Below are 21,178 nucleotides of genomic sequence, written 5' to 3'. Positions count from 1 at the left end.
TAACGGTGATATGACGAGAGAGATTGGCCCCAAGGTGAGCCAGGGGAGGTTCAGGTTGGATATTAGGAAAAATTCCTTCTCTCAAAGAGCAGCGAGGCACTGGTCAGGCTGCCCAGGGAAACAGTGGTGTTAGTGTCCCTGCAGGTGCTCAAGAACCGTCTGGCACTGAGGGATGTGATCTGTGGGCTTCAGGAGGAAGGGAGGCTGAGTGCTGTCTGACCTGTGAAGCTGGACAATTATTTGCCATTTTGTCTTCAGACTCCTCACATTGTGCTGCTTGGGTATCTCTGTCTTTAAAGTGAAAATGTGGTTTTTCCTTTCTTCCAAGTGAAAGAAGTGGAAGTTGGCCAGTGGCCGAAGCAAGCAACAGTGCAATCACATGACATCACAGGAGTACGGTGTGCTTGTAACTCCCTACTAAACAATGCTTGCTGTATAAAAACATTATTTACTTATGAATTTCGAAAAAATTTTATGTTGGGGAATTGATATTTTTCAATTTTGCAGACAAAAATGGTCACTTTTAATACTTGCATTTTTGCCTTTGTGTTGCCCATTCATTGCCTTCTGAAGTTAATGTGGTGTCAGAAAAGGCAAACAAGAATTCTTGCTCAGTCTTTGTAAGGGGCTGGCTATTTGCCTTTCTCCTCCCTGTTTTTGCAAGAACAGAAAAAACCTGTAGAAACTGTAAGGCCGAGCAATTGCGTAGCAGATTTTATGCCTCAGACTTTTTAAAAGAAGAATTTGATATTTTAAAAAGGGGAAAAACTGGACTGTTGATGGCCACTCTTAATACTGTTCAGCAGTCCTGTCTACCAGGATAATGTGAACAGTTGTGAGTATGCTGTACGTAACTTTCAGACTCCTGCAGAGGCCTCTAGTTTTTTTTAGTGCAAATAGGTATCTACAGCTTCACAATACTCAGCAAAAGAGAATATTTTTGCCTTTATGCATTGGCTTTTTGTTATTAGTGGCTGTGGGAGCAGAACAGCGTAAAGCAAATCGCTTTGCAGGATTGCTCCATATTGGTAATCAATGTCTTCTACTGTTGAGCTAAAAAAGTATTATGCCTTTCTGAAAGGGCAGTGTATACTGTATTCCTAGCAGATGTGGCTCTTACCTTGGTAATTAGCAGGGTTTATTCTTATCAGAGAGCTTAACTCTCTTCTTACAGAGTGTGTTTGTGCAGTAGCCATGGGTCATCTTCCTGGCAGTTCGCAAGATCACAGGGATAGGCATGTGGGGAAAGCCTCCATGCATGAAAAGAAGGTGACAAAGTGCTGACACCCCAGCTCTCCTGCAGTTTTATGAGGTAAGTGATAGTAATCTTCTGTTGCTGTGCCCTGCAGCTTTGTCCTGTAATGAAGCAGACTTTCTATTTTAAGTTCAGCAGAATGACTTCAGAGCAGAAATCTGAATTCAGACAGTGAGGTTGAACTCAGCCTGATGGTTAGGTTCCCATCAACTACAAAAGCAAAGTGGGAAGGCAGGTCAAAATTTTGGAGGCCAAGAACGTTTGGGACAATATTGGAAGTATGATGGTGGATTCACTACTGACAAGTCTTTAGGAACTTACCTGCATTTCAGGGGACACAGAATCAGAGTGGTTTGGGTTGGAAAGAACATTTAAGATAATCTTGTTCCAACCCCCCTGTTCTAGGCAGGGACACCTCCCTCTAGACCTGGTTGATCAAAGCTCCATCCAGCCTGGCCTTGAATGCTTGCAGAAAGGGGCGTTCACAACCTCAGTGGAAAACCTGTCCGAGCGTCTCATCTCCTCACAGTAATGAATTTCTTCCTAATACTTCTCCAGTTTAAAGCCATTTCACTTCATCTTCTTGCTACCTGCACATACAAAAAGACCCTCCCCAGCTTTAGAGTGCTGCTATAAGAGAAGAGAAGGCCTCCTCAGTCTTCTTTTTTCCAGTCTGAAGACCCTCAGCTTTCTCAGCCTGTGCTCATAGAGTAGGTGCTCCAGCCCTCTGATCACCTTTGTGACCCTCTGGAGCTGCTTCATCAGCTCCATTTCTTTCTTGCGTTGGGGGCTCCAGAACTGGATACAGTACTGCAGGTGGGGTCTAACGAGAGCAAAGTAGAGGGGCAGAATCACTTCCCTTGACCAGGTGACCCTTGAGTCATGCTTCTCTTGCTGCAACCCAGGATATGGTTTGCCTCACGGTCTGCAAGCGCACACTGCAAGCTCATGTTTAATCTTTCATCAACCGACTCTCCCAAATCCTCCTCCTCAGAGCTTCTCTCAAGCCATTTTCCACCCAGCCAGTATCAGTGCATGGGATCGCCCTGACTCAGACACAGGACTTTGCACTTGGCCTTGTTGGGTTTCATGAGGTTGGCATGAGCCCACCTCTCAGGCCTGTCCATGTCCCACTGGATGGTATGCCTTCCCTCTAGCGAGTCAACTGCACCACTCAGCTTGGTGTTGTCTGCAAACTTGCTGAGGGTGCACTCAATCCCACCATCCATGTTGCCTACAAAGATGTTAAATAACACCAGTCCCAACAACGATCCCTGAGGAATGCCACACGTCACCAGTGTCCTCTTGGACACTGAGCCACTGACAGCAACTCCCTGAGTGCAGCCATCCAGCCAATTCCCTACTCAGTGAGTGGTTCATCCTTCAAACCCGTTTTTCTCCAATTTGGCAACCAGGATGTCATGCAGGACAATGAACCACACTGAGTGAATTATTTGACAGTGTACACTATAAACTATCATTGGAAAGGAAATTCAAGGTATAAACAAGTTTCAGCTCAAACTGAAGAAATAACTGATAGTCTTGTAAATCAGAAATGGTAATGATATTACATCACATGCTTGTTGTTCCTCTTGAATACTTTATAAAGACTTTACAGAATACTTTACAAAGAAAAAAATGCTAAGCGTTTGTTTTGTTTTTTTAGCAACTGTAACAGACCAGTGTTACTGCACCATGGGAAGGGACAGTACTATTGAAGCGTAGATTGTCTGGAGTAGAAGCCCCAGTAAAATATGTGCTTGTTTCACATCTTGTGCAGTGTGTGTCGATTAAACCTCATTATGCAGAAAATATATTCCAGAACATTGAACAAAAAAGCATCTTTAGCACATGTGTCTGGATTCTTGTTCTTGATGTTTCACTAAGGCATCCAGCATTTCTAAGTGATGTAGTGGAAAGAGGGGTGCTGAATTGAAGTGCATCCAGTGATAACTCCAGAAAATAAGTATGGATGCAAGAAAACTTGAAATGGAGAGTGTAGAAATTGGAGAAGCTTAAGGAAGAATCAGAATGGTATTTGTCATTAACGACTTTGTTAGCACTTTTTTTTTTCCCCCCCACTGTGCCAGAGCAAAATACAACACAAGAGAAATTGAGATTTTATTATGGGGTGGTATTTGTAGTAGTAACTATCAAAATGTAATTGCAGCCTTTGGAGAGGAGACTAATTATTTTGCAGCTGATTACTGCCAAGAAGCAGAAGCAAGTGAACTGAACTGAGTTCTGAAGGAGCTTTGTGATCCAACAGTTGTCCATGGTGAAGCCAGATATTCTTACAGTGATCTCTCAGCAGCTACCAAATTGGCTTACAAAATCTACATAGTTTTAATGAAGAACTAGTCCAATGAATTTTTTTTTTAAAATAAACACAAGGTTCAGTATTTTCACTTTGCACATATGTGCTCATACAAATGTATCATCTTGAGTAGTGAAAGATTCCTACATTCCTCTTTGTTTTTTGGAGTTGAAAATAGTAACGGAACAGAAAATTTCATTGGAAGCACCCAATGTTTTACCAGTGCCAGGGTGACAATGAAGTGGTGAAATCCATTCAACCCTTCTAACACTGTAATCACTTAAGAGTGTTTTGCAAGCAGAGGCAGTTGTTTATATAAGCCTGTCAGACACTGGGAAGAAAAACGTACATATAAATGGTAATCCAGTATGAGTAACTATCTAATAACATGGCTGTTCCTTGTTTTCCAACATGAAATAACTAAATATGATCTTCAATGGCTTACCATTCTTTCAAACTGTCATTGCGTAATGCACAGACGTAATGTGCCTGGGTTCCTACTAGAAAATTTTCTATAGGTACCCACCACATAGAAAGCATTTGAGCTGTCACAAAATTATAGTTGATTATGATCTGAAATTTTGCTTTGATATGCAAAAAGCACATCTTTAAAAATCAGATTTGCGGATATTAGCTTCTACTTATTCCAGGGGGAAGGTGAGGGAGAGCTGATCCTTGTAACTTCATACTGGTCTCAGGGATCTGGCAACTTAGAGGATGTTACTGAACACATGTATAATGCTGCATGTGCCCAATCTCACAGTTTGCCTTTTTTTCTGGGAGGAATTGTTAGAACCAGTCTGAAACGAGTGGCAGTGCAAGACTACTCTGTAAGAAAGAAAAAGCTGTTACAGACTTTGGAACGTTAAGCATTAAAATGCTTATAGTAACACAAGTTCTTTCTAACTGTCTTAGAACTGTGTTTATGTAGACATAATAAATAAATAAATAAATAAAGATTTATGTTTCTGTTATTAGAACTCTTCTCTTTTCCAAGCTGTACTGCCAAAAAGAAGCAACTGCCAAGACTTGTTCTTTGCCATTTCTGCATTACCGGTTCACTACTTTGGATTAAAATACAGGAGTTAATTAATGTGTAGAACATTACCAATGAAACACGTCCTTCTGTAGCACTCAGGGTGGCTTAGCTGAGTTATATGTTGTGGTGAGCAAAAGCAGAAATTTTAATTTAGCAAACCTATGTTTAAAAATCACAGGAAAGGTGCTTTTCCAACATGAAGAACTGCAAGCTAGTTCTGTAACTAGTTACATAGATCAGCTACATGTTGTGAAACTTCAAGTAAACTTTGAGTGAAATGCACTTCAAGAATAGCAAATTAATTTCCTGTTGGTTTTTGTTTGTTTGTTTGTTTTTTGGGAGGGTTTTGTTGCTTTTTTTGGAGGAAAGTTCATTAATTATTTGTATCAAAAGAGCAAATGCTAAATTTCTGTATTTCAAATTGTCTTTCTGTGTATTAATGTAAGCAAACTATTAATGCAGTATCTAAGCAGAAGGGGGAGTTGATTTCTGGTTTCTCACAAGGGAAGGCAGTTTAGACAAGTGATTAATTTTTAGTGATTCAGAATGTAATTACTGGATGCTCTTGAAAGCTTGAGGTTGTGCTAGGGACTATATTTCCTGAAGATACCATCTGTCCAAGAGTTTTGCACCTGGGTCTTTGTTTTTGAACTGTGGGACAAGCAAGGGTAATATTTAAGACTTTAGAAAAGAAGAAAAAAGAAAAAGCTGCCAACATTTTCTTGATGGTGAAAATGTTAACCTCCTTTGAACAAGAAAAATAATGGGTAATCTTAAGCATCAGAATGTATTAACTGTTCCACAGTGTGATGGAATTAAGGACAAAAAAGGAAAAAAGGTAGAGAGAGGAATTTGTAAGGGGCACTGATTACAAAAACAGTAACGATAAACAGAATTGTGGTAAAAATAAGTAAATATGAATGAATTAGGACTCCCTTTCTTGTTTTTTTATGAGCAGCTAACTTGACTTCAATTGTGGGGGAAAAAAAGCGGGGAATCTCAGGTTTTTCTCCATTATTATTTTACACTGTCTGACAGACTGTTCACTTATTAAAATGAGTTGAAAGGATAAGAGATTCCCAGGCGACTTAGGGGAGGAAGAGAGCAAAGATATTTGTGCTAGATCAGCGTTGCACCAATCCTCAATTCTGCTAGCTACTCCAGTGCTCTGTAGAAGAAAGTATGAAAGCTGAGAAACAGAACTCTTGAAAGGTGTGCACAGAAAGAGAAGTGTCATGTTCCAGATTCTTCTTTAACCTAGCACACTGCATCCAGCTTCACTATGGCAGATTTTGTTGAAGGAGATATTGAAGAAAATTGTAATAAACTTAACAGAAGAATATGAGGAAAGTCAAGTAAACGTTTTACTGAGGAAGTAATGCACAAAAGTAGCTGTTTTTTTAAAATCTAATGTTACAGCAAAGTAGGTGTCACATAAACTAACCAGCTGGGAGAGTAGCGGGTTTCTTAACTCTTACTGAGAAGAAAGAAAATGGGCATCTGCCATATTGGTATCTGTACGTTTGGTAGTCAAGTCTGTTGATGCATTCTGGTGATTTTTTAGGTAAGGAAAGAATCTGTACCATGTATATGTACTGAAAGTATGAAATATAAGGCTGTCAACTTTTTGCTACCAGGAAAAATACTTGATCTGGAGAGGCTGTGTACTCAAGTGCATATTAATTGGTAGTACACCTGTTTTTACCAGATGGTGCTGTCAAATGAATGCATGTTTGTAAGGTTTTCCTCCTTTGTGTAAAGTAAATAAGACACACAGGCAACCATGGAATGCCCTAGAAATTCAAGTTTTACTTGACTTTTTTAAATAACCTGGACACAATTATCGACACAGCCATCTATCAAATTCAGTTTAAAATAAAGCACATTGTTGCTTCATGAATACTTAATGTACACAGAGCATATGAATCACATGACTGATATATTTTAGTATGTTGTTTTAAAACATCTTTCTAGAGAGCTTTGAATCAAACAGGCTTTCCCAAAAGAAAATTTGCTATATATTCAGTCCACTATTCACCTTCATAAAGATGACTGATTTGGCAACTTGTAATGATTTTTTTAACCAACATCTTCAATACAATAAGCTTTCTTAGAATATGAGTTGTAATCTGAGAGTCATTGATAAGAAGTCCAGTACATAAAACCGCAGGTCAAGGCTAGCTCCCAACGAAAGAAATCAGCCAGCAAGCAGGGGGACTAATCAAAGCTGTGCCAAAATTTGTGTAAGTTTTGTGGTACAGATAGTAAACCCTCTTTATCATATAAAATGTGTTTTACAAGGAAATATGTCTACAGTGTTGGTGTAGTTATAAAGTTCTGCAGATTGCTTATTTGCCTTTACAGAAGTCTCAGGCAAATACAGAGGCACAATGTTAAAATTGTTCATCAGAGGTCACTTCAGCAGACTAGAAGCACAGTTAAGCTAAGAACTTTCCATATTTTTATCAGTTACTTGTCCATTTTATGACAAGTCTGTATGACATCCAGCCTCAGTGTAAACTTTGCTTGATTCTAGTCTTGTGCAAATACTTCCAAACTCCCGTTCTGAGAACACAACTGCCTCTAGGCAGTGCAGGCCCAGGAAGATAGGAAAGGTAGTTAGCAACTGTGGACAGTATAGTGTAGCTCACAGCTGTAAGTGAGAGATGCATCCTTGTTTTAGGGCTAAAGAACTGCAGGGCTACTGTAACTGTGCTGAAAAAAGTGTTTTTCGTGACCGATTTCCTGTAGGTTTCTCACACAGATCTTATAATCTCACAAGAAAAGGTGCCTCTCCTAAAATGACTAAAGAAAAGAAACCAGGAGGGAAAGGAAGTGCATGTTTATGGAATATCTTTTTTTTTTTCTGTTTCATTAGCCGACATCACATCCATGTTTTGGTTTGTCTCACCACCAATACTAACATGTAACACATGTGCTTAATTTGGACTCCCTTGTGCTGAGAAAAAAACACAGTAGTTCTCCAGACTCATAGTCAGACATGCTAAAATCCTGCTTTCTAAATGATCTCATACGGAATACAGCTAACTCAAATCCAAGACGTTGCAAGTTTTTCATTTAAATGCAAACAATTTGGCTTGGCTAGAAAACAACTGTGAACTGAGAATTAAAATCTACCAACAGCAGACTAGGTACAAGCCTATTTTCTCATGCAGTGGGTAAATAATATGCCACAAATCTGGCTGATGGTATAACCAACAATACACAAAAGCTCCCAGGCAGATGACAGCAAACAGAAAACATTAGGTTGGATGTAAACCTTAGAGCAGTTTTCTTCCTGATCCATAATATTTGAAGATTAGCAAGATACAGCCATTATGTACAGATAATGCACAATAATAACACAAATACTCCCAAAGAAGCAAATGTGTTCTACTTGCCTGTACCTGAGTAAGGAATCCAGAACAATAGCTGTGATTTAGAAAGCAACAAACTACAAAGTGTGCAGTCCTCCAGCTTGGAACATTTTCTTGAACACGTGAGTGGCTTTGATTACAAGAGACTGTAACTAGTTCTTGTGTGGTTTGTTGGATTTCAGTAGTCTTGCAGTCTTGTGCAGATTGTGATGACCTCACCAGAATCTTTGCACAGTGCTAGGTTTTCCTTTTTTTATTTTTATTTTTTGTTTGTTTGTTTGTTTGGGGTGGGTTTTTTCTGTTTGTTTTTGTTGTTGGTTTTTTTTTCTTCTGCTTTTTTAACAGCACTTGTAAGAATGCTTATCAAAGTCATTAAAGGGTCACTTTAAATTGGAACAGTGATTGATAAAAACCACTTGACAGTTCAGGGCACTTTTTAGCAGTCTTACAGTTAAAAGAAATTGCTTTAGCTAAAAGCTTTAAAGCAATTGCTTTAGCTAAAAGCTAAAGCAATCTGAGCAAGTACTTAAGCGAAGCTCAACAGTCTCCTAGAATGTCATCTCCATGAAATTCAGAAAAGCATCCATGAAAACAGCATTTGCACCACAGCTGGGTTCTAATTGTTTTCCTTCTCTTAAAACTGTTTACTGAACAAGCAGCACTGTCCAAAGTACTTGTTGAGAGAAGAGATATTACCAGGTGAATCTGCCTTGCCTGGAACAATGTAGTATCTCTCAGCCTGCAGACAAATCTGTTGTAATGGGAATTTACAACATATTATGTCTACCATCCCAGCTAGAAGCATCCATTTGACCACCTCAGTTCATAAAAGAATTTAGGAAAACTGAAAAATAAAATACATTATGCAAGATTTTACTTCTCACTTTTGTTAGGGAAAATGCTGTGCCTTTTGTAAAGCATAAATTTGGTGCCATATATATACTCCAGTTCACAAATAGTATTGCTTTTCTGAAAGGGCTGTAGTCCCCTGGTATGATGCTGCTGGGGGCAGAAGACAGGATCACTATGAATCACTAAAGTTAACACGCTGACCCTATGGAGGACAAATGTAAAAAAATGTTTTGCTAAGTTTCATAATTAGCAAATCCAGGCTGCCCCAACTGTGGACAAATGGGTGGCAGAAGAATGGCTTCTGCATTTTGTACAAAGTGACAGGACATGAGAAGACCTAGGCATCGATTCAGATCTACAGCGTAAGATAACATGCTCAGTCTGCAGCATAATTAACAATTATTCTGCCTACCCTGAAAAGAGGAAAAAAGTTACAACAATCATACTTGAAATACTGCCTTTGTCATTTTATCATCATAGAAATGGCTCAGAGAGGAGTAACACAAGGTATCAGCATTGATTATTTTATATTAAGAGAGATTAAGGCAGGCTTTGCTAGTCTAGTCATTTAAAAAAAAATAAAAATCAAAAGAGCTATTTCCTAGCTCTCTTAAATCCTACTCTACCAGTTTTGTTTAATCATTACTTAAGTGCATCGCTAAACAATACAATAGATAAGTACATATCCCCTATTTTTTCCAGTATGGTTTACCATAAAATGACAGACGTATTTTTATGGTATGGAATGTTCAGTTAAATTAGCCCTCTACACAGAAGGACATAAGGACATTCATCATCCAGAACACTGAAAATTGCTGAGTGAGTGTTAAGTCTGTACAATTTGTGGACCTCTTTGCTACAAGGCTTTACTGAATCACTTATTTTTGAGCTAAAAAAATGGATTCTGTTGACAACAGTATTAAAAACACCAGCATCTCTTGTTGTGCTATAAACTGTGTAAGAGTTAGCAGTCCTTATGTATCAGGGCACAAGTTGATCACCAGATGGAACTGTGAAGATGATTCTTTTTCCAAATCATACTGTATTGCACAACTGGCCAAAAATATGACTTATTTTGCTTCTCTTGAAGCATCTGGTCCCGATCAAGTTAGTTAATAGTCATTTTTTGGAAAGAGGCTATTCAGTTACAGAGGAGACCATAAAGCATGTTTTTTCTGCAGCTATTTTTTTCTGTAAATGTAACTGCTGATCATTCTTTTTTGTGAGGACTTTCTGGTTGTCTCACTAGTCAGCTTCTCCTCAGTCGTGCCCCTACAATTGTCCAGGTGGTAAAGGCACTGCTTGGCCTTCCCAGCAAGCAGGCTGTGTTTCTGAATGTCCTGTAGAAACTGCCACCACTTCAACTTCAGTTCCTTCCCTTGCACGCACAAACACACACACACATATTTTCCAAAGAACATCCTCCAGTGAAGCAGTCAAGTCTCTGCCTTCAAGCGTGACACCTGTACAGTTTTTATCGTTTTAGTGGTGGTTTTAATATCGATGTTAGTAGATAGCTGAGACTTTTCTTCTAAAAGGCTGTCTTTAGATCCATTCCGTCTCTGAAGGGAACAAATAAAAATATCTTGTTGAAAGAGCACAGTAGAATTTAAATACCATATTTTGATAACTGAAGCTATGACTGCTGTAGGTGAAGGATATGGCAGTTTACAGATACATACACTAGGGATATGAAAGTCTTTACGCTAGATCAAACAGAACCTTTTCCTCTCTCTTGCCTCCTCCTTCCCCTCCCAGCTGCTGCTCTTCTGTGCTATTTGAATTCATATTCCTTGCTCAGGAAATTCCACAACTAATTATTTGGTATTTAGCCAAATACAGCAAGCAGTATTCGGTGGGAATTAATGGCCACTGTTGTAAGGAGGTCTGGGGCAGAGTGAAATGAGAGGTGGTTATGGATGTTGAACACTGTAATATTCATTTCTTCCAGGGCCATTTAAGCCACACAGTACTGGATAATGGAAATAATCCGATTTTGATTTTGAACAGGAATCAACCACACAAATTACTTATTGAAATAAAGAACATAAATTTGCTTTGTCTTAAGTATGCCAGGTTCTCCCTTCCTCCTGAAGGAAATTCTTACAGAATTCTTCCATCATAAGCATGAATGCTACTATCCTTGAAGTTAGCTAGTCTTGAAGCGAAAAAAATCTGATTGCTGTTCTAAAGTTCTTTGAACTTAAAGTGATTCTAACTGCTTATACGACAAACTAGGGCAAGCGTTGCCAATTAAATTCTGTGCAGTTTGCACACTATATGGAGTATGAGCACACACCTCTTGTATATCAATATGCCAGATTAATAGACATGAGGACAGCTGTGGGAAGGAGATATTTTTTATGTTTCCTGTTATTTTTATTTCATATTTGAAATTATACTGCTTAGATTTCTAAATGACAATTTTGTGTTATTTTGCTGACAATCATGCAGAGCATTCAGAGTACTTCTCTGTGCAGTGCAGCCTCACCTCAAGCACTGGGTGCAGCTTTGTGTGCCACAATAAAACAAGGACATACACCTATCAGAGAGCTAGGAGAGAGGCCTACAGGGGAGAGCTAGGAAGGAGGGCTACAAAGGTGGGGAAGGGCATAAGAGGCAAGATGTGTGAGGAGCAGCTGAGGTCCCTGGGTGTGTTCAGCCCGGAGCAGAGGAGCTGAGGGGAGGCCTGAAGGCAGCTGCAGCTCCTCACAGGGAGCGGAGGGGCAGCGCTGAGCTCTGCTCTGTAAAGGGTCTGCAGCACAGGACGGTGGGCATGGGATGAGCTGCACAGGGAGGTGGGCACGGCCTCCGTGCCGGAGTTCTGCGGGTGCCTGGACAATGGTATGAGTGTCTCTCAAAGGGTATGAATTCTGGCTGGTCTGGCTGGAGCCAGGAGCTAGGCTTAATCTTTGTGGCTCCCTTCCCATTGAGAGTGTTCCATGATTCCATGAATTATGAATCACACTCATTTTTTTATAGAACATGCCATGTCATACATATAACATCTCATTACCAGCAGTGATAGCAAAAAAATCAAACAAATACTAATAACAATAATAAACAGTCTAGGAGAAAGGAAGATTTCTGCAGCCTGCCAATACAACTTTACCCGGGTATATAAAACATAGTATTTAAGTAAAAAAGCTTCTTGTAACTACACAGCTTGGCTGGAAAAACTTCCTCCAGGTAGAACAGCAAGTAATTCTTAGAGAAATAGCAGATACCCTTCAAATACCAGGAAATTAGTTGGAAATATGTCTGGAATTTTTCCTTGTATGTTTCCTTTAGATTACTAGTATAACAGAACTGCAAGTGCTTTCTGAATATTAATTTCCTTCTCAATTTTTAACTTTTATATAGCTATCCAATCTAAGGAATGCTACCATAGCTTCTGATAAAAGCTAGTGATTACACTTATGGCAAGTTGTCTCCTTTTGAGATTTCACTCAGTTAAAAACTATTCAGCATTTGAAAAAAAAAAAAAGAAAAAAAAGTACTTCAGGCCCAAGCAGTAAGAGGAGGAGAAAAAAAATGACAGTGGACTTCACTTTCAACCAAATCCTGAACAAACCTGTACATTTTAATGAATTCTGAGAGCTGATTATCTTCCTTTAGAGAACTTGTGTTCTTACGAATGCATCAAACTTAAACTGAGAAAATATCTTTAACAGCAGACACACGTGTCCACTGCAGGCATGTGCTACAGAATTCCATGTATTTGGAAACAAACAAAACAGACTGCAAAATGTAAAATTTCCTGCTACACTGCTTTGGGGAAAAAAAAAGTGCCAGCTTTAACTATCATTGAATAACAAAGAACTTATTTAAATAAAGCACTAGATTCCCTTCTGTATCAAATAAATAAACAGATGAAAAATGGAAAATTTTAAAGGATGTATAATTACTAACCTGTTGAGTAAATTGGATGCTGGGACCTTTAACATCTGAGGATCGTGTAACAGGCAGTGGAGGCACCAGATCATTTTTCGCACTGGAATTAGGATATTACAAAGTAGATACTGCTGTAATGAAGTAAACTATAAAGTGTACACAAAAATAATACTGAAACTGACCCAGGAAGTTACCTAAGCAAAGTGTGGAAGACCCACACGTGAGTTTAGCCATCCAGAAGCTATCATGCTGACTATCAATAGTCAGTGGGTGGAGGAATCTCCACGGCACCTTTCATCCCATCTTCATTCCAGTGCCTCTTACCTCCTGGTCTAGAGGGACAGTTCATTTTCACATGAGATGAGCCCACCTGGAATCATGCATATGCCACATGTCTCCCAGGATCCCACCTAACTGAACCTAGCCTCTCAAGCCTCTTGCTGCAGAGTACAAACATTTTCTCTACAAATCAGTCTTTTTGGAAAGACTGACCTACTCACTGTTGAGTACACTGGATTTCCTGGGAAGCATCTTAATATAAATGACATTTTGATTCTAATTACAGATGTATGTATTTGGAAAGCAGATCATGAATTCTCTCTTTAGAAACTTCAAGATTTACCTCCAAGGAACAACAGAGGTTTATTTTTCACATTTTCCCTTTTCTAAGTGGACCAAGAAAGCTTCTGTGGCCAAAAGAGACCAGAAATGCTTTTGTACTTCGAGTCACATAGGTCTGAAGAGGTACTATTTACAGGTTAAACTGCATCCTACAGCAGCAAACAATCACATGTCTGCCCTTTCTAATCTAACTGAAAGCGGGCTCTGAACAATTTCTGAGCTAGAATAAAACAGTACTTTGTTCATAATCCCAGTCACGTACTTCACTTCAGACAGAACAGATCTTTCACCATCAGAGCACTGGGAGCGCCGATACTGACGGTAACTTCGAGGTGAATGTGAATGCCTAATGCGTATTGGGTCGCCTTGAGTCCTAGGAGAGACACAAAATTCACAACAGCAGGTCAGTATATCAGACCTTCGGAATAGAAACAAAATGCAGCTGCCAGCTGAGAGACCCTCCCTTTTATTTATTATTTTTTATAGTATAAGAGGCAGCTTTTTACACTGGCTGAATTTAAATAGCTGATGCTGTCCTTTTGAGTCTGTACCTGGAATTCAATGCTTTACTAAGTGCCTTGGTCACAGACAAGCACATCAGTTTTTGGAAGTATTCAATACAGAATGACTTAATATATGCAGCTTTAACATCACCCTTTTCTGTTCAGTGGTTCTGAGGAAGCAGATTATAATGCAAAGTGTGATTCCATTTCTGTCACAGGCAGCTGCCTGCACTAAGACATGGCATCCCAAATGGGCAATTATCGCAGCAAAATAGATGCCTGTTCTTAAGGAAAAGGGCTATGCCACGGCAGCTGCCTGCAATAAGCAAGGGGGCTGAGCAAGTCAAACAGTGCTTTAAATAGCCAGAAGAAAGCTTTAAATGTAAGAAGAAAGCTTAAGTTCAAGAAACTGGTTATTTGCATTCAATTCTCCCTGATTCTATAACGCACAGCACATAGAACAGACTTGTGTACACAGTGATGTACATACAGAACATACAGACATACAGCAGGTTCATAAGTGTGTGGCACACAGCAAGAGATTAAGATTTTTTTTCATATTTGGTAAAGAAAATACTAGGCTTTAAAAAGATGAAGTGTTCTCATCCAACCCATGCTAGCTATACATTTGGGGTAGATAAAATTTTAGGGATTAAGTATAAACCCAATCCTAGTTCAGTATAACAAAGTTCACATTAAAAAAAGAAAAGTAAGCTTTTATATTCACAAAGAAAAATCCTGATAGAAACTCACTCTATTTTTGTGTACGGTATTTCTTTCAATTGCTCCTCAGACAGTCCAGATGGATCCACAAGTTCCTTCCTAGAATGCATTAGGCAAAGTAAAAAGTCTAACAGTAGCTCCCAACTTCAAACCCATTATTTTTGTTATTACTATTTATGTTAGACTGGAAAGATTTATTGAAACAAGCTGTTGTCAGCCCTGAGACTATCTTGACAACAAATAGAAACCTATTAAGAAATGTCTCTAATATCACCTTTGTTGCTCCATCTGCATGTCACATCCTGTCTCACTCTCAGCTTCTCACAGTCTGATCTTTCAGTTTCACAGTATCAAATGCTGTGTATACTGAACATCAGATATGCTTTGGAATGGTTAATCTTTCCAGAGATTAATCTTTGGAAGGTTAATCTTTAGGCATAATATAATAGGTGGCCTCATCCCAAAAGTATCACCATTACAGATAGACAGACATTTTGCAAGCCCCTGCTCTAAAACCTGTATTTTTCTTTATAGTTCACCTACATACAATAGACATCTGTATTTAGTGCATTCGGTATTCTACAGAATCTTCTACAAGTCATTTACACCTGCATAATTTATCATGGCACTTAACCAAATCCAGAAGCGGTGACCCACAGCCACAGAGAAAGGGATGTGATTAACCATTTGAGGGACTGTGCAGCAGTCATTCAGATGCTATACTTACTGAATATGTTTCCACAGTTCTTCTTTAGCTTGTACATCTGGGCTTCTCCTACAAACACCAACAAAGACAGTAAACTGTGAAAACCATCATCTGACACACTGTTGTTCAATAATCAATGTTAAGAACACAGCCTGCACAGAAATCATTGAAAGCATAGTCCACCTGTGACTTGTACATATAACATTTGTTAACTCAGAAAATACATTAAATTTCATTGCTTTAATGTAATTGAAAAGTTATCTCCTCTAAACTACAAGTCCTGTTTCACTAGTGAAAAATATACTTAAAATATCGATGACAGAAGGCTCCTCTTTGCAAGCCAGCCACTGCTACCCAGTTACCCAGCTGATGACAGCCTGTTTTAGAATAACTTTTGTAAAGGAGAAACCTTGTGGCCCAAGGAGCTCTCTGTGAACAGGGAGAGAGGACAGACTATGCCAGTCTGACACAGCAGTCATCCCAGTGCTCACTAGTATAGGATCCACTGCTCTGCTGAGGTATCATAGCACAGTTTTTGCTTTCTGGTCACTTCCAATTGAGGTTTCTCTCAGTTTACTTAGCACTTCATGTCTGGGACAAACCAAAAAAAACCCACCACCACCCCCTAAAAGCCAGTAACTTTCCCTCACACAACCACACATCCCACACCAGCTCTATATGTTAGCATGTATTTAATTCAGAGCAATTACTTAGCTAAAATCATAATTTCTGCAACACACATACAGAAATACAGTAAGGCAAGACTGAGTAGCAAGCCTTATATTTTCCAGTGAAATACAGAAAATACTGCATCCACACTGGGTCTCCTTTCTTTTCTTTTGCTTATTCTACATCATTGTGGGGGTAATGTGAAATCCTCACTGCTGCTGAATCTCAAATTGTATAATAGATTAAATAAGCACTCTACACATTGGCAGGGATGGCATTTGCATCAGATAACCCTTTCATTGGGACTATACTAACTCTGTGTAGTTAGAACAGCTAGACTGTTCTACATCATCTTATGTGAGATGTAAGGGATGCCACTTCTAGAGGGATTCTGTATGCATAAATGCTCCTACAGTTTCTCACTGATTCTTACATCATCTCATGATAAAGCTTTTTTCTTTTTTTTTTCTTCAAACAAAAGAGGCTGTCATAGTCCAAGATGCTTTTGGAGTGAAATAATCCAGATACTAATGAAGATATCTGAGAGCAGGACGGACATCTGCTAGATTGGCTTTCCACTGCCCCATGACAGAGCTATGTTGGCATCAATTCCAAAACCGTTTTCTGTCCCTGTTCCACTACTTCTTCCTTTGATGTGCTCAGATCAACCCCAGACTTCAGTCTGGGAATAACCTCATTTCAGAAACATGTGTATTTTAGTTCATGTTATACAGCTGGTATGAAAGCAGATTGTGTAGGGATGTTAATTTTACTTTTTAGATTTTACAGGTGTAGAAGTGCTGGAAAATACCAGTTTAATGCTTTGCAAAACCAGAGGGAGACAGAACAGAATCCTGTTAGTCCCTCACAGGGTAACATGAACTGATCCACAATGTTCTTGCGCTGCAAGGGGCAGCTGTTCCCAGGCAGCCTCCCTGTCTGCCCTTACTTCTCAGCTTCTCCTGATGGTAATTAACAGCCACAGCCACAGGTAAAGCCACTACAAGTAGCTTGCAGTATGATTTTTATTAGTGTTCAGAGGTTTTTATTTCTCTGTGTACTTGTGTTTATTGTAATGTATTTCATTTTCTTATGTTTTCATTTCTCCCATCTCACCTCACTTCTTGCATTTACTTTGACTTTTCTCTTTAGACCAGTCCATGTTTTTTTTTTAACTGTCTGATGTAGAAGCTTGTTATTGGCTTTTAACCTTTCATAGCCTTTTCCACCCCTCAATTCTGAATTGGTTCCTCCTTCTCTGCAATCCCTTGCTCACAGAGCAGCAGCTGCTGTATTCACCCGGGGGCTAGCAAGACAGGCATCCTCCTCATACTGAATAATCTGGCAGTGGGGAATGCAAAGGCTCCGTGAAAAATGCCAGCTTCTCCAGGGAGGCTTTGTCATGCTTACAAGCCCTAGTTTGCCTGAGGAAGCACAGCCTCAGGGTCACCCCCACAGTCCAGACTCCTACAAAGCAGTGCACTGTGCATACCACTAACCCATCAGATCAGCTCATTGCTCTTAGGCATTTATGTAAATTCAGTTGTTCAAGATGTGGCTGTAAGTCTCACAGTCTCACCAATCACCAGGAGGCCTCACCTGCAGTAAGAAAGGCTAAATTCTGAGGCAGTATGGGAAGAGAACTTAAAAGAACGTTAAATAAGAAGTCATCTGCACTTCCCCATCTTTTAGGAATTTTGTCTTCTGCCTCCCTGCTAGCTCTGGGTGACCTCCACCATCTCTCAATCCTCCTCTTCCTTCCACCCCATACCTCCACTAATAAGGAAGCCACTGTTGCAAAATTCCTGTACAGTCAAACATGGTATGCCATGAGGGAAAAGAATATCACAAAGGGAAGTGGCTGAAAACAATAATTCCTCAAGGAAATATTTTCAGGAATTCTCATCTTAACATTATTTATTTTCCACCTGCTTAAGAAGTGTTACATTACTGGGATTACCTTGCAGCATTTGTTCAGCTTAGCTCCCAGCAAAAGAATATTCAGAAATATGATACACATGGAGTACCTGAATAAAAGCATTTTTCTATGAAAGCTCTGTTCCTGTCTCCTTGTAAGGCAGTAGGAACACTATCACTCTGTAATGAAGAAAAGTCTGAAGAAGGAAATGTCCTGTTAGAGTATAATGCAGGTATTGTAAGTCCTGCATTAAAAAGTTGTGTTTGTACAGCTCTGAACAGCCTTTGACATTATATTTTCAAAGTCTAATCACAATACCTCTCTTTCACTTTGTTTACAACTTTTTATTGTGAATTGTTATACAAACCATTGTTTGGACACATAATGTATGCTCAGATTGTCTTACTGCAATATGTGAATCGAGTTTTGAATGGACAACAGTTTACAAACAATTTGTTCACTAATCAGATTCACTAATGTGCAAGAAATGCAATGGGAACTCTCTAAGTGGCGAGTCTCCAGAGTTCTTTGTTTCTGTTTGGTTTTTCTGGCTCAAACAGCCCTACATTTTAATACGGCCTACAATATGTTTTGCGTCTGGATCTGCAGGCTTATTAATATTGCAATGTGATTCACAAATAGTAAATTTAAATAGCCATGGAATTTTAATTGCCTTCTTAATTAAAAAAGCCCTCTGGCTACACAGATGTTTCACACAAATTCTTGAAAATAAACCCCGTAGAACTAGAATTGGGAGCTCTCTATATCTCTGATTCCTTTAAAAGACAGAAGGTCAAATTCTTGTTAAGTATTTTTATTCCTGAGACTGAGGAGACACCAAACCCTGCCACCAACAATGATTAATACCACTCATTATCAAACAAATGAAACACAGTGTGCCAGACACAATAAAAATGTTTCAGCCATTACTTTGCACTTTCAGAATGACCCTTAACTTGTGCAGACTGAAATAATGAACTTTATGTGAAAGGCTCAACTGTATTATTAAAATGATGGTTTTCTATCCGATGTTAAATGTGCAGATTGAGATAACCATATGGCCAGATCTAAAAATGAGAATAACCATACCTTACACTCTAGGGAATTATTTCTGACCTGCATTCAATCCTGGAAGCAAACAGCTGGGCCAAACTAAATCAAATTAACGTTCTTATACCCTAATGTAGTTGGGTAACAATCAAATCAAAAATCAAAGGCCTTTTACTAAACTTTTTGAAAAACACTTTTAAAGGAATTCACAATTACTTTTTCCATTCACGCTTTCATACATTACATATCTACACCATACATCGTAGTTTAAGCTAGTTTTCCTTTTTTTTTCTGTTTTAACTGAAGAAAGAGACAAAGGGAGGAATATAATAATTGCTAACACAACAAGGAGAAGAAATGAGGAGTCGCCCAAAACCTTTAGGATTCCTCCTTTCTTTGCATCATCTGCAATCTTTTCCTCTTTTGTATAGCATCACTCTTTGCTAGTAGTAATTTAGGGACATACACAGCAGAATGTTGCCGCGCTGGAAATAAAACCCATATCTTACTCTCAGTTGGCCACAAGAGGGAGCCCGTAATGTCCTTGCAAAGAAATCTACTTGGCATATGGAAAAAAAACGACTTTGCTATAAATTTAATCTAAGCCAGTTTACACTACTTTTTGTATAATGCTTTTTAAAAAAAGTTAATCAAAATTGATCAACTGCATTTTGTGGCATCCATACAATTAAGCATTAATATCTCTTATTTTTAGTAATTTATCATTGTGTAATTACACCTAATAAAGTTTGACTTTTGTGCAGCTGAAAGTGAACAAGACTGCACAAATCCAGTTCAAGTAGAAATTCCAACATTTGAAAATGTAACACTAAATACTATGTCTCATTAAAAAATAACAAACAAACTTTAAGCTATGAAAATGGAGATAAAAATTAGTCTCAGCACCAAGTATCAGGGTGGTCAAGGGGTACATACGATCGAGATCTGTGCCTGGATCGCCGGTAGTTTGGATCTGCCTGGCTTTTCTCTTTTTGTCGCCGTAGCACAGCTTCCCACTGAGGAGCTGAGTCAACCATGTCATTTTCTTGCCGTAATCTGCAGAAAAAGTATCGGAACTTAGTCTGATGTTTCCAACACAGAGTGCTCAAAAGCATCAAGAGCGTATTTATCTCCACAAAAATTCATCTCCTGCAATGCAATACTTTTACATTTTATCTTGCCAAATTTTGATTCATGTTCCCAAAATACATAAAATGCAAGAGCCTATATAAAAAATAGACTCACTAATTTGTTATCTAGAAATAGCTTAAGCTGAAATGAATCAGTCCAGACATTAAAAACAGACCTACAACTCAAATTCAACCTGTCCTCCCCCCCCGCTCCCCCCAAGTCAAATATCTGGAACGTTTCTGCTATCCCACTTAGCTGCTGAAGACCTCCTCATGTACAGCAAGCATAAGGCCGATACTGTGACACAAGACTCCAGTATTATTACAACTTACTCATCTCCTCTGTCACCTAAGGCCATAGCAATGCTTCCCAGTGAGCACCTCCGGTCTCTGGAACAGGCACAAAGCCCAAAGTGAAAGGGAATATCCCATCACAAAGGAGACAAAGATAATCTCCTGATTTTATTTGTCTGACAGAGGCAAAAAACTGGGGAAGGAGGAAAGCTTTAAACTCCAGCTCTACTCAGTGTGGATGGTTGTGAAGCATGAGATGAGTCCTGCTCAGAGGTGCAGATAAACTCATTACTCAAACAATGGTGGAACAAGATAGAAAGGAATATGAAATCTTAAATTCTGTGAATTATTTCATAGACTGAAGTATCCAAATTCTTTGGATCTAAGATATTACAGTATGAATTGATTTTCACATGTGATTCTTTTTCTTCCAAAGTCATGAATCCCATTACTGCAGTTTATTAAAGATTAAAACAAATGTCAATATTCTGTAGGATGAACATGTTTGATAGCAGGTTGACATAATTCTATCATGGAAAAGCTAGTCAGGACAAATGGCACAACAATGGTTGGCCATTAAAAGCTCTGCAGAAGCTTCAGAGCTTTGGGTTGTAAATACTGCTGCGATGATAAAATGCTAAGCTGGGATAAGTCGATGTGTTTAGTTACGGCTGTGAATTTAAAATTCAACAGTGATTTATATATAAATAACCCTGGAAAATATCATTCCAAAAGAACAAAAGTATGACCAGCATACTGAAGAAACTAGGGAAGCTTAACAGAAAAAAAATAAATGGGAAGCTCACAACAAGCAAAGAAACTATCAGAGG

At 38.9% G+C, this 21,178-nt stretch overlaps 1 protein-coding gene and 1 non-coding gene across 2 annotated transcripts in view; one reads left to right on the top strand and one right to left on the bottom strand.

Moving 5' to 3' along the window:
* The first annotated feature begins 539 nt into the window (after positions 1-539).
* On the top strand, positions 540-671 carry LOC122177195. Its single transcript, XR_006177976.1, has one exon. It is a non-coding gene; the product is annotated as a small nucleolar RNA SNORA13 (small nucleolar RNA).
* A 5,729-nt stretch (positions 672-6,400) lies between these two features.
* EPB41L4A (erythrocyte membrane protein band 4.1 like 4A) overlaps positions 6,401-21,178 on the bottom strand; it is a 132,681-nt gene continuing 117,903 nt past the window's right edge. Inside the window, exons 18-23 of the mRNA XM_042866304.1 lie at positions 19,861-19,980; positions 15,309-15,356; positions 14,612-14,680; positions 13,618-13,728; positions 12,753-12,834; positions 6,401-10,402 (exon numbers count right to left, since the gene is read on the bottom strand). Coding sequence (XP_042722238.1) covers positions 10,277-10,402; positions 12,753-12,834; positions 13,618-13,728; positions 14,612-14,680; positions 15,309-15,356; positions 19,861-19,980 — 556 coding nt within the window. The 3' untranslated portion in view covers positions 6,401-10,276. The remainder of the gene's footprint in view (positions 10,403-12,752; positions 12,835-13,617; positions 13,729-14,611; positions 14,681-15,308; positions 15,357-19,860; positions 19,981-21,178) is intronic.

This window comes from Lagopus leucura, unplaced genomic scaffold, assembly GCF_019238085.1.
Source record: "Lagopus leucura isolate 7727_CA_CO unplaced genomic scaffold, USGS_WTPT01 Super-Scaffold_810, whole genome shotgun sequence".
Taxonomy (NCBI): domain Eukaryota; kingdom Metazoa; phylum Chordata; class Aves; order Galliformes; family Phasianidae; genus Lagopus; species Lagopus leucura.
This window is presented reverse-complemented; position numbering and strand designations above follow the sequence as displayed.